This window comes from Syngnathus acus, chromosome 9 (genome assembly GCF_901709675.1).
Source record: "Syngnathus acus chromosome 9, fSynAcu1.2, whole genome shotgun sequence".
Classification (NCBI taxonomy): Eukaryota; Metazoa; Chordata; class Actinopteri; order Syngnathiformes; family Syngnathidae; genus Syngnathus; species Syngnathus acus.
The window spans coordinates 16783208-16797025 of record NC_051094.1 but is presented as its reverse complement, the minus strand read 5'-3'; the positions used below and the strand labels follow the sequence as shown (position 1 = coordinate 16797025).

General features: G+C 45.2%; 2 protein-coding genes across 3 annotated transcripts in view; both read right to left on the bottom strand.

The window, feature by feature from the left end:
* Positions 1–200: 200 nt before the first annotated feature.
* On the bottom strand, positions 201–11714 carry ankrd34bb (ankyrin repeat domain 34Bb). Of its 2 annotated transcripts, XM_037259489.1 has the most exons (3): positions 11322–11714; positions 1787–2021; positions 201–1704 (listed from the first exon to the last, which is right to left on the bottom strand). In XM_037259489.1, the coding sequence occupies exons 2-3, from the start codon at positions 1987–1989 to the stop codon at positions 249–251; spliced, it is 1659 nt and encodes a 552-aa protein (XP_037115384.1). In that variant the 5' UTR covers positions 1990–2021; positions 11322–11714; the 3' UTR covers positions 201–248. The 2 variants fall into 2 exon arrangements, with proteins under 2 accessions (XP_037115384.1, XP_037115383.1); XM_037259488.1 differs by lacking the exon at positions 11322–11714 and having other exon boundaries at positions 1787–2219.
* Positions 11715–12091: 377 nt separating this feature from the next.
* Positions 12092–13818, bottom strand: part of zfr (zinc finger RNA binding protein) — a 76752-nt gene continuing 75025 nt past the window's right edge. The window contains exon 20 of the mRNA XM_037259447.1: positions 12092–13091. Coding sequence (XP_037115342.1) covers positions 12909–13091 — 183 coding nt within the window. The 3' untranslated portion in view covers positions 12092–12908. The remainder of the gene's footprint in view (positions 13092–13818) is intronic.

Here is a 13818-nt window from a genome sequence, read left to right as displayed (position 1 = left end):
TATAATTAAAATAAATGTAGCATATGGCTGACAGGTCACAGATGTCTTGTGTGTCCAATTACAGTGATTATTGAAACAATAAATAGCTTTGAATACAAGATGAATTTGAGATGGCCTTTTGCCTATGCAGACTACGATACAATTACAATTAGATGTATCACTATTGCATTTTGGTTAGTTGTGTATTGGTAAAAAAGACAAATGGGGAAATGAATCAGAGCCACTGGACAAACCGGTCCCAAAAATGACTAGTGGTCTAACTTTTCTTCAAAGTTGGACAGCTGCTTAATCTGCTCACTCTGCATGGAGTGGCGCCTCCAAAGCATTTTACTTGTTTTCATGACCTGTGGATAAATAGGCGCACAGGGCAAAATGGGCTTTGATCCTTTTAAAGCAATATTGAGTGTTTTGCTAGTTGCAGTCATTGGGCGCAGAGTGTTACAGTTGACGCCAATATCTGGAATGGGAGCATGCAGGTTCAGAGGGGGGAGATATCCTGGCCGAGTGGAGGAGATGTGATCTTGGAGGAGGGCCCCTGAGCCTCTTCGTTCGAGTCCAAAGGCACCTTGTCTCTGGACAGAGCTATCCAGAGACTCTCTGGAGCCTAACAGAGTGGAGGACCTACCGTTTGTCAGCTTGGACCTGTCCGGTCCCTTAGTCAGGCAGTTTGAGCTTTTGTCTTTGCTGCCAAACTGCAGTAACTGAGAATCTGAACTGTAATGGTCAACACCAATGTTACGTCGATGAATAACGTTTTGAAGACTGGAAATATTTAACTGTTGAAGACTATCTGATGTAGCTCCATCGGCAGGACTGGATTCACTGGGAAATGGCAGATTGTTTTCTTGATGCAAGTTAGGGTGCGAAGTGGAATGCTTTGTGCTTGCAGCACTGTCATATGACATCTTTCGAGTAAAGCCTCTCCAACATCGCCCTTTGTTGTCATTCCCTGATATGTTGTCCAGTGCTTTCAGTAGTCCCTCTTTCATGTCCATGCTATGGTGGCGTGAAACAGCTGCTGGCTGACTATGGAAGTTAAGGCCCCTGAAACACAAGACCTCCTCCGGTTGCTTTTCTGCCAGCAACGAGGTCTGCCCCTTCTGAAGAAGTTGGGGTGGGTTTTTGACCCATTGCTGCGAGTGTAATCTCAGAGGATTGAGCTGCTTGTCAACATTAGGAGCACTTAATGGACTAGGATGTTGAATTGGAGAATCTGCTTGAGAGGTGCTGACGCTAACCCATAAATCAGGACACTTGGTATTTCTGAGGCCAAGAAGGGGACTCCCAGGCTGAGGAGAAGCACTTGCTGAGGAACTGTGTGGAGGAACTCGTCGTTGGATGTCAAATGGAGATGAGGAGGTTGGTGAAAAATATGAATGCTCCTCGAGGTCAGGGGGTGGAGAGACATTTAGGTACTGCTTTGTTGTCTGGCCAGATGGAAGCTTGTTGGTGGTGATGATGATGACCTCCTTTCCCTTAGCTTTACAAGCATCCAGAAGGATTTTGAGGATGGCCCTGTTACCTAAATTAACGGCGTAAACCAGTGCTGAGAATCCAGAGTGGTCCTCCAGAGTTGGATCGGCACCACTGCTCAGCAGGAGGGACAAAACTTCAGTTCCATCCTGCCCAAGGCACCCATGCATCAAGGCAGTTTTCCCACTCTTGTCTTGAATGTTGGGATCGGCACCATTTTCCAGGAGATACCTGTTGGATTCAAAGGCAACTCCTAAAAACATTGACCATAAAACAGCATGTATGTCGACTTTCAGGGAAAGATAGGACTTACTGGACCATTTTGTGCCTGGGTACACTTTGGGTATCTGAATGACGTGTCTTGCAAGCCACCATTAGTGGTGTCTCGCCATTTTCGTTGCTCTCGTTAATGTAGGCCCCTCTCTCCAGAAGCAGCCGAGTCAGACGTAGACGGCTCTGATAAACAGCCTTCAGCAGAGAATTGCCATCGGTTCGTACCTTTGTTGACTTATCCATTGTTCTGCTGCCCAGGATTTACAGTCAGCATCCTGAGTAACAGATCACCCATATGTACGCACAGCACAGCCTAGAAAAAAAAAGAGCTGTAAGGTTGTCGTAATTTATGTATTCTTGGCAGCAGGTAATTTGCATTGACACTATGAGTTTTATCTCCCACTGCTCACTTCCAGTTACTAAAATGTTGCATTTACCACACACTGAAATATTAAGAAAATGATTGGGTACTAATGTAAACACACAAAATTGACAGAAAAGTAAAACTGTCTGGACTACAAGTCCAAGTACCGTATTTTTTGCACCATAAGGCGCACTGGGCGCACCCTCATTGAATTTTTTATTTTAGAAATGATTTCATATATAGGGCACACCGGATTAAAAGGCGCATAAAATAGAAGCTATACTGCAACAAACTGAGGTTGACTGGGGATTGCGGTATGCATCCACTAGCCACGGTTGCCATAATGCTGGGAAGCGATGCGACCTTGTAATTTTCTAGTCGTACTAAAACGTACTGAAACATTTTGGCAGAGCGCTGTGTACAACCAGTATGGATCAACAAATTCATCAATTGATCCATATATAAGGCGCTCTGCATTATAAGGCGCACTGTGGTTTTTTGAGTAAATCTTAAGTTTTCAAGTGCGCCTAACAGTGCGGAAAATACGGTATGTTTCTTCCTTTATAAAAACATGCTTTTTTAGGCTAGCAAACATCTGTTGGGTCATGATTTGGTAACAGGAGAACCAAGCCAAGCACACCCAAGCTCTGAGTTATCAATGAAGCAAACTTTAGGGAAACCAGGAAAAATTGTTGTCCTGATGATCAGTGCTGCTGAACCGATGTTAATGTCTCACGTTTTAGGGCAGGTGCAAAGTTTTAAAACTAAATAGGAATGTGTACGTGTGTGCATATCAACACCACGTGTACGTCAAGTATTGTGCCATTGAAGGCATAACATTCAGTCAATTAATTAATCATTTTGTCAGTTGTGTGGAATTTCATCTTGTAAATCGTGTATCCAAGAATTCAAGACAAAATGGAGTAGAAGAACTTGGCTACAATCAAAAGAAGCATGGTGTAATTATTTGTGTTTTTCTTTAGGTTGTAAATGTTTCTGTGTTCCGTGCTCCTGTGGTACGTCTTGTTCGTTTGATTTTTTTTGTTTCCACCTTTACTCATCAACCTGGTCCTTTTTGTCTACCAATCAGCTTCCTTAGCCACTTGAGTCTTGTTCCGGTGTTGCCCGTTTTCTGGTCAGTTTGCTTGCATTTAGTTTCCTACTTTCATCAGTCTTTGTATTTGTTGCTTGCTTCTCTTTCTATCTAGTTTAGTTCCTAGCTGTGGTGAGTCCGTTCGCAATTTTGGTTTGTTACTTTGTATCTTTGTATTGTGTTTTGGACTTATGTTAATTTTGTACTTTTGATTTGATTTTGATAATTTTGTAGTTTAGATTCAAGTATCTCGTTGGGGGGGGGGGGATTTCATTTTTTGTTTATGTTAGAAAGGTTCCTATGTTGATGTTGGAAATCGATGTATATTTTGTGTTGAATGTTGAGTTAGAAAGTTACGTCACCACGCCTTAAGTCTCGCGTGAGTTACATCAGCTTATCGCGATTGTTGCAGTCCGCGCGCAGTGATAAGTTACGGACGGGACTTTAAGTGGCTCGTATCGACTGAGCGTGTTGCTGTGATCGTGTGCGTATTTGCCAAAAAGTGAGTATATACATTTAAGTGTTACTCCTGTTAACTGTTGTGCTGTTTGTCTGATCGCAGATTGTTTCGAGTCTGCGCCGTTTGGTTGGTAGCTTCGGCGCGCTCCTTTAAATTTTCCTCGCATCATACGAGTAGCCGTTAGGCAGCTCCACGGCGGCTAACGGTCGCCAGCAAATGTATTTTGTTGTCTCGATTACTTATGTTTGGTGTGTTGTTTAGAGTACAGTGGAGCCTCGGTTTTCGACCACAATCCGTTCCAGAAGGCTGTTTGAGAAGTGAATCGTTCGAATTCCGAATCATGTTTTCCCATTACAAATAATGGGAAAAAAATGATCCGTTCCAAGCCAAAAAAAACAAACACCCGCCTTTTTTAAGCACTTTTTCATTTGCGCATTTTTGTCCGATCGCGCAACTGCAGCGCACCGCCGAACGCGCAACTGTAGCGCGTCACCGACCGCGCAACTGCACCGTGCTGGTTGCATAATTGTGACAGAGCGGTCGCTAAAATTTAGAAAATATTTTGAAAGTCCTAATGGACTTTCCAAAATTTAAGTGGACCTCAGTGCACAGGGAGCTTAACAGATCGCGCAACTGCAGCACGCCGGGCGCTCACTGTCGCATTGCTTTAGGAGCGTCTTTGTGTTTTAGGATGGCTTTACTGCTCCCACTTGCTTCCTTTGGAGGCATGGTTAGAGTTGATGCAATCCTCAGAGTAACGAGAATGTAATAACGAATGGAGTCAGTTGGCATGTGGGTCCTCGCAGGTCCTCTCGCGAGGTTCGACAACCGAATTTCGTCTGACATCCGAAGCAAAAAAATCTCGAATTTTTTGTTCGAATACCGATTTGTTCGGGAACCGGGACGTTCGAAAACCGAGGCTCCACTGTATCATATATCTTATTATCTTATTGTTTATTCAGTATGGCGGAACCGTTACGCGCAGTTAGTTATGCGATGTGTGCCGTCTATTAGTGTTGTGTGACGTCAGAAGTTGAGCGTTGACTTGCTGCATTTGTCTGTTGCAGGATCACCCCCCCCCACACACACACACACACACATACCCCCCCCCCCCCCACACACACAACACACATCCCACACACCTTTCACACGCTTCATACCATAATCACACACACAAGAATCACATTCACACACCCAAAGACTCACCCATGAACACTACACACACCTGCTCTCACATCCTTACGACAAAACGTGTGCCTTTGCCAATGTGCCTGTATGCCCGTATGATCCAATAAAGCAATCAAAACCGAACCACGTCTTCCCTCCTGTGTTCTGACCGACACCCGGGGGCGAAAAGAGCATAAACATGCGAGCCAACCCCCTATACAGTCCTCAGGCTCCCCAACAGTTTATAAACAAACATCTTGCACTTTTGCCTTGCTTCTCCTCTTTCCCTGCACTTTACATGTTCTAACTCCTCGACACAAACCCTTACCTCAACACAAAGTTTAGACAGGCTCAACTAGTTTGTGAAGCACATAATGTTGGCGCATTGTGCATATTTCCGGCAACTTCTCTGAACAAAATTATCCGAATCATTAAGAAAACTGTATAGAAAAAGACATTTTCGGAATAGTTTTGCACTGATTGGCAAGTTTCGCTACAGTTGATAAAAGAAAGGACAACATTGAGTTTTGTTTTCTTGGTATACCGCACACCCAAGTGGGTGATTGTGTCCCCCCTCCACAGATAAAAAAAATGTAGGTAGAATGGTAAAATGGGGGAAATGGCAAACTACAACTCCCACCCTGCTAAAAACACCCATCCTTCCTCTGAAGCACTTTTTCTTACAAGGGTAGATAGAATAGAGCAATAGAGCCTGTCAGCTGACTTCGAGCAGTAGGTCGTGGAGACCCTGAGCCGATTTCCAGCCAATTGCAGGGCACACAGAGACCGACAACCATTCACGCTCACAACCTGCGGCCAATTTAGAGTGCCCAATAACCGTACCATGCATGTTTTTTGAATGTGGGAGGACCATCCGGAGGAAACCCAAGCAGGCACGGGGAGAACATGCAAACTCCACACAGGATGGCCGGAGGTAGAATCAAATCCACCATCTGCAATACGAGGCGGATGTGCTAAACAGTGTTCCGCGGTGCCACCTTGTTAAAAACATTATCAAATAATTACAGTGATCACTTGCCACTTCGCGCTTCACCTTTTGCGAATGCGCTACTTTGCGGGTTCATAAGTGACGGGAGAACAGCGTTTAAATACATGCTGACCATTTGATTCAGGTGTGTTGCAACAGGGTGACATGCAGGACACCGGCCCTCCAGGACCGGGATTGCCCACCCCTGATTTAAGGGATGCAAAAATGGGAAAATGGAGGCGAGAACGCCAGCAGAGCGGGTGCATGAGGCAACTGACGAGCTAGTCAGCGAGCTCGTGTCGTGCGTTTTGGTGGCATCTCGTTACACAGCGGATCAGGCAAACGGGAATCAGGTGGCAGGCGTGCGTGTGTCAAAGCAGACTAAATAGTGACGACTGACCAGCGATCGGCGTCTATATACACGCCCTAATCAGTGGGTAACACGGGACAGGTGGTGGCGATCAATGTCGATTACCCTCTGAGCAATGTGCGTCACTGCGGACGTGACTGATTGCAAGCGCAGGAGGCGGCCGCCGGCCACGAGCGAGGGAAGAAGTACCAACTGGTGCAGACTGAGTCGAGACACGTGACACTATTACGTTTTTGTTCTTTTATTTACTGTAAAGGTGCAATACATGCACAGAACAGTGTGGGAATGGTTATTAAGGGAATGGGAAAAGTTTGTGTAGCATACAAGTATGGGGGAGGGTTTAAAAAGCTTTAATATTGTGTACTGGACCACAATGCAACAGGGGATTCATGTGCAACTGTGAAACACTTTGGTTTAGCTATGCATGATGTCTCCCAGGTTAGCGTAATGTGGTAAAGGTGGACACTTTGCATTGCTTGGCAAGGAAAACCTCTTCTAAATGACTTGCTATACACCCATGCTCTAGCGGGCAACAAGAAACACTAGGTGTTGGAAATTTCAATACAATGGTGTTTAAATTTCTCAATAATACATATACCATTTCAACTTTGCGGATTTTCATTTTTCGCGGGTGGTTCTAGAATGCATCTCCCGCAATAAACGAGGGATCACTGTACATCAAATGCATTTGTTGTGATTCTGTGCCTTCTTCAATGATTGTGAATGTTCCATGTATTTACCGTATTTTCCGGACTATAAGGCGCATCTAAAAACCTAAAATTTTCTCAAAAGCCGACAGTGCGCCTTATAGTCTGGTGCGCCTTATATATGGACCAAATTCCTAAATTTAAACTGGCCCGAAGCATTGTGTCATGAAATCAATCATAAGTGGCTCGCTGAAGACTATGAATCATGAATCTAAAAGACTATGGATCATTATTTTCTGATTATAAAGTAATTTGTTGCGTCAGAAGTTGAAATAAAAACGATAAAATGGAGAATGATTTGAGTTGGATTAAAAATCTGACATGATGCATTAATGGTGTGCCTTATAGTCCGGTGCGCCTTATACAAGGACAAAGTTTTAAAATGGGCCATTCATTGAAGGTGCGCCTTATAGTCCGGTGCGCCTTATAGTCCGAAAAATACGGTAATGCTGGCAACTTAATTACCTGCATCTATTGTTCTACCTACACAACAATTTCAAAATGTCAAATGACAAACTCATGGTCTACTTCATTGTTCAGCAAGGAAAATCTACTGACAGCCCATTACTACCACAGTATGTATGCTTGAGTGGTGCGCTTGTCTCCATTACCTGGGCTTCCAATCTTCGCTTCTGTAGCCGATTGTGCGTTTGTGTGACCTTGTTCCTCTCATCTATGTTTCAAGCAGGTCACCAATGAAGTTAATTCCAAATGCATGTGTGTGTGACACACATTCATTTACACTAATCATAGCCAACACAAACCAGTCATGGTCACTTTTATCAAGAAGTACCTTAAATATCCAACATTAAGTACACTTTTGTTTGCAAATTATTGCAGCTTTCCCCCATAGTGACATACAGTACACTATTTATGTAACAGTGTTGTGTGTTAACCATCCTGTACAAAGTTCGACAGGACTAAAATCTCACCACGCCCTGAACTGGTCACCAGTCTATCACAAATCCATAAAGACAGACAACTGTTCACACTCTCATCCACACAATATGGTCATAGGAATCAAGTTACGTGAGATACAGTAGAGTAATGAACCATATGACCCATCCATCCATCCATCCATCTTCTTCCGGTTATCCAGGGTCGGGTCGGGGGGGGGCAGCAGCTTTAGGAGGGACTCCCAGACTCCCCTCTCCCCAGCCATTTCATCCAGCTCATCCTGGCGTTCCCAGGCCAGCCGAGAGACAGTCTCTCCAGCGCGTCCTGGGTCGTCCACAAGGTCTCCTACCGGTGGGACATGCCCGGAACACCTCCCCAGGGAGGCGTCCAGGATGCATCCTGATGAGATGCCCGAGCCACCTCATCTGGCTCCTCTCAAAGTGGAGAAGCAGCGGCTCTACTCCGAGTCTCTCCCGGATGACCGAGCTTCTCACCTTATCTCTAAGGGAGAGCCCAGACACCCTGCGGAGGAAACTCATTTAGGCCGCTTGTATCCGGGATCTCATTCTTTCGGTCACGACCCATTGCTCGTGACCATATATGAGGGTAGGAGCGTAGATCGACCGGTAAATTGAGAGCTTTGCCTTTTGGCTCAGCTCTCTCTTTATCACGACGGACCGGTACAGAATCCGCATTACTGCCGACGCTGCACCGATCCGCCTGACGATCTCGCGCTCCATCCTGCCCTCACTCGTGAACAAGACCCCAAGATACTTGAACTCCTCCACTGGGGGCAGGATCTCATCCCCGATCCGTAGAGGGCATTCTACCCTTTTCCAACCGAGGACCATGGACTCGGATTTGGAGGTGCTGACCCTCATCCCGACCGCTTCACACTCTGCTGCGAACCGCTCCAGTGAGAGCTGGAGATCATGGCTTGAAGAAGCCAACAGCACCACGTCGTCTGCAAAAAGCAGAGACGCGATGCTGATGTCCCGAAACCGGACACCCTCAACGCCTCGGCTGCGCCTAGAAATTCTGTCCATAAAAATTATGAACAGAATCGGTGACAAAGGGCAGCCTTGGCGGAGTCCAACCCTCACTGGGAACGAATCCGATTTACTGCCGGAAATGCGGACCAAACTCTGGCATCGGTGATACAGGGACCGAACCGCCCTTATCAGTTGGCTCGGCACCCCGTACTCAAGGTGCACTCTCCACAGAACTTTCTGAGGGACACGGTCGAACGCCTTCTCCAAGTCCACAAAACACATGTGGACTGGTTGAGCGAACTCCCATGGCCCCTCGAGGATCCTGTAGAGGTGGTCCACTGTTCCACGGCCAGGACGAAAGCCACACTGCTCCTCCTGAATCCGAGGTTCGACCTCCCGACGGACCCTCCTCTCCAGCACCCCTGAATAGACCTTACCAGGGAGGCTGAGGAGTGTGATTCCCCTGTAATTGGAACACACTCTTTGGTCCCCCTTCTTAAAGAGGGGAAACACCACCCCAGTCTGCCAATCCAGAGGCACTGTCCCCGATGTCCACGCAATGTTGTAGAGGAGTGTCAGCCATGACAGCCCCACAACATCCAGAGCCTTTAAGAACCCCGGGCGGATCTCAGCCACCCCCGGGGCCTTGCCACTGAGGAGTTTTTTAACTACCTCAGTGACTTCGACCTCAGAGATTGGAAAGTCCGCCTCAGAGTCTCCAGGCCCTGCTTCCACAATGGAAGGCGTGTAGGTGGAATTGAGGAGGTCTTCGAAGTATTCTCCCCACCGACTCACGACGTCCCGAGTCGAGGTCAGCAGCACGCCATCTCCACTGTAAACAGTGTTGACGGTGCACTGCTTCCCCCTCCTGAGACGCCGGATGGTGGACCAGAATTTCCTCGAAGCCGTCCGGAAGTCATTCTCCATGGCCTCGCCAAACTCCTCCTACGCCCGGGTTTTCGCCTCAGCAACTGCCGAAGCTGTGTTCCGCTTGGCCATCTGATACCTGTCAGATGCCTCCGGAGTCCCGCAGGCCAAAACGGCCCGATAGGACTCCTTCTTCAGCTTGACGGCATCCCTTACCGCCGGTGTCCACCAGCGGGTTCGGGGATTGCCGCCACGACAGGCACCAACGACCTGACGGCCACAGCTCCGGTCGGCTGCCTCAACAATGGAGGCGCGGAACATGGTCCACTCGGACTTAATGTGCCCCGCCTCCTCCGGGACGTGGGAAAAGCTCTGCCTGGAGGTGGGAGTTTAAGCTCTTCCTGACAGGGGATTCTGCCAGACGTTCCCAGCAGACCCTCACAGTACGTCTGGGCCTGCCAGGTCGGACCGGCATCTTCCCCCACCATCGGAGCCAACCCACCACCAGGTGGTGATCAGTTGACAGCTCCGCCCCTCTCTTCACCCGAGTGTCCAAAACATGCGGCCGCAAATCCGATGACACGACTACAAAGTCGATCATCGAACTGCGGCCTAGGGTGTCCTGGTGCCAAGTGCACACATGGACACCCTTATGCTTGAACATGGTGTTCATTATTGACAATCCGTGTCGAGCACAGAATTCCAATAATAGAACACCGCTCGGGTATAAATTAATCAAGATACAAATATAAATCAAGTTATACTATAATTGATACCTAATGATAACCTTGTAGTCATGGTCATTGAAATACATTAGATCAGGGGTCTGAAACTCCAGTCCTCGGGGGCCGCATTCCTACATGTTTCCAAGTTTCCCTCGTTAAACACACCTGATTCAAACGATCAGTTCATCCTCACGTTCTGCAGGAGCCTGATAATTGAATCAGGTGTGTTTAATGAGGGAAACTTGGAAAACATGTAGGAATGCGGCCCCCGAGGACTGGAGTTTGAGACCCCTGCATTAGATGGAATGGCATTAAATGTTTGATAAGTTACTTTACTGTCATGAAAAATGCATTTTTCTACGCAACGTTCTGTTCAAGTTATGACATGATCCATTAATACAGAGAAAACAAGAGGGTGGGATTAGAGCTTTCCACTCCCTTTGAACACGTAAACTTCTCTGAACTATGATACATAGCTATTTTTTTTCTCCTAAATTTTTAGCTTTATATTGTGTAAATGTGTTTATTTGTTCAACAGTACAATCAATCAATCAATTTGGATGGACAGTGATGACAGTCATTCTTTAACCGGTTTGTAGCTTTTTTTCTGTGGGATGACATTTAAAACCTCATCTATGTTTCATTGAGGGGTCATGCCTGGCCTTCATCCACCCGACACATACAGCATACCTAATGATGGAGGGAGGCAGTAGTGAAATGTCATTCCTGAACTTTTTATCATGCCTCTTTCAAGGAAACGAGAATAGAAGTACTGTTTCCTCAGATATACTTAGATAGCTATTGTGTGAAGCAGGTGATGATGATGTGGCTTTCTCTTATGTGATGACAAAATAGCCATGCTGATGTGACAAAAAAAAAAAGTGGATACGCCAAGATTTAACACACAATGATGATGATGATAGTCCTCTACCTTCTCAGACCTACCTTAAAGAATCCTTGAATGAGATAACTTCGCCTCTCACTGGGTCAGGTAGTTTTCAGCATCGAGTTTTCTGAGAATCCAGAGGGGAAGGCAGCAATCCAGGCGTTGGGGAGACTGGTCAAAGGAGGCGTTTGTGTCACATGTGAGTGGCAGAGTGGGAGGTATGCAGCCAATGACAGCACATCGCTTTGTGAGCAAACGCAGTAATGGAATTGCTCTTTGGTAAAGCATGTGCGCAGGTACGACTCATTTCTTTCCACATCCGGGCTATTCACACTGATGATTGTGAAGTATAACAAAAGGCACCTCAGACGTCACAAGAAAGTTCAATGCTGCAGACAGATTTCTTTCAGTCAGGACTGCATACCACGTCACAACCGTGTTCAATGCCGCAGACTGATTTCTTTCAGTCAAGACTGCATACCGTGTTACGACTGTGTTACCATATTAAGGAGCCAATGTTAAACACAGCAATAGGTAGAACAAGGAATTTTGCCAGGCATTTTTCAGTGGGGTGGCCAAGGTGACAACACCTCAGTGAGGGATTGCTGTGCTTATTGCATCATTCTTGCACATTATCTATCTATCTATCTATCTATCTATCTATCTATCTATCTATCTATCTATCTATCTATCTATCTATCTATCTATCTATCTATCTATCTATCTATCTATCTATCTATCTATCTATCTATCTATCTATCTATCTATCTATCCAAACACCAACACACACGCACACGTACGTACATCAGAAAGCACATCAGAAAGCACATAGCTCTTAAATCTGTAAATTTATTGTGCTCCTGGAATTGCACAGAAGGAAGCATGTCAGAACACAAGCGTTCAGAACACGTCAAACAGAGAGAGGTATATGACCATCCTTCCCTTTCCAAACAGGATTTGTTTTACTTCCAGCATTGAATATAGCACTTAGCCAAGACAAAAGGGTGACAAGACTAACTTCCTTGAGGAAAAATACATTTCCAATTCCAATATATGCATTCAGAATATAGTCATGCTTTCCACAAATCAAAGTCTCTCCATCTATTTAAGATTATACAAGCAGCAATTCCATACTTCAAGACCCTTTAGAAGAGTGAATTGGCCAGATTAATGTGTCTCAGTCACCCAAAAAAAAAAAAAAAAATTCATCTTGGAACAGAACCGTACAAATGAATGAATAACCCCCTTGCCTCCTGATGCACAATAGAATAAAACATTTCTCTCCACCACATCAAAGCAAGCAAAGGAAAGTAACAGCGCATTGTTAAGAAAGCCAATGTCACCAACATTTGACAATATCACAAAACTTAATAATTTAACTTTTTCAGGTTAAAAAAACTGCTCTAACTTGTACAGATGGAACCCAAACATTAGGAAATCTACAACTAAAACCAATACACCAAGACAGTTTTCTTTCTCTATTACAAGTGAGGTTGGAATTACACCGGTGCATTTATAGCATAAAAAAAAACAAAAGGGAAAAAAAAGCTTTGTATTGTAGCTAAGCCAGTACACACAGTAGATGGTGAACCCCATTTTAGACAGGTAAGTACAACTTTTTCTCTAACATGTTGCGACTGTGAAGCTTACAAAATATCATAATCCTTCTTATCCTTTTTGCCTTCACCCTCAAAGCTGTCTCCCCCGTCACTGTTCTCATGGCGACGCTTGCGACTGCTGTTGACAACGAAACGAGTGTTCGTCTGCGGCAGAGGGTCCATGCCCAAAACCTTATGAACATGACGGAATGCCAACAGCCTCAGCGCAACCTGTAGAGACAAAGCCACAAGACGCATACACCCATTGAGTACGTCAGTTGAATTATTCTTTTAAGGGTGAATTAACATTTGAGTTTGTTTGTTTCTCTCTTTGTCTCTACCAGATCACTGATGTCAATCAGATAAATTTATTAGTATCACAGTGGAGCCCTATCAAAAAAACTACAGTATTTTCCGCACCATTAAGTGCTGCAGGGTAAAAGGCGTAGACTCAATTCCGGGGACTTTTCTATACTTAATCCACATATAGGACGCACTGCATTGTAGGGCGCATGCATGCCATGACTTATGGCAAACAAAAAAACAACAACAGAAAAACGTTCAGTTGTACTTTTTTCTAGTGTTTAACCATGTCCTCTACTGTACTCACATTATTGTTCATTGATATTCATACGCAAAGTCCTCGTCTTCTGTATCCGATTTAACAGTCGGGCAAGTTGGCAAACAAAAAAACAACAACAGAAAAATGTTCAGTTGTACTTTTTTCTAGTGTTTAACCATGTCCTCTACTGTACTCACATTATTGTTCATTGATATTCATACGCAAAGTCCTCGTCTTCTGTATCCAATTTAACAGTCGGGCAAGTTCGCCATTAAACATGCCAAGTTCCCTTTCGTCAGTCTCCTTGTTGTCATGTTGCTCTTTGGCAATGAGCCCGGTTTCCCAGAAAGCTTGAATTGTCTTTGTGGTGCGTTGAAAATAATTCTCAAATCACTG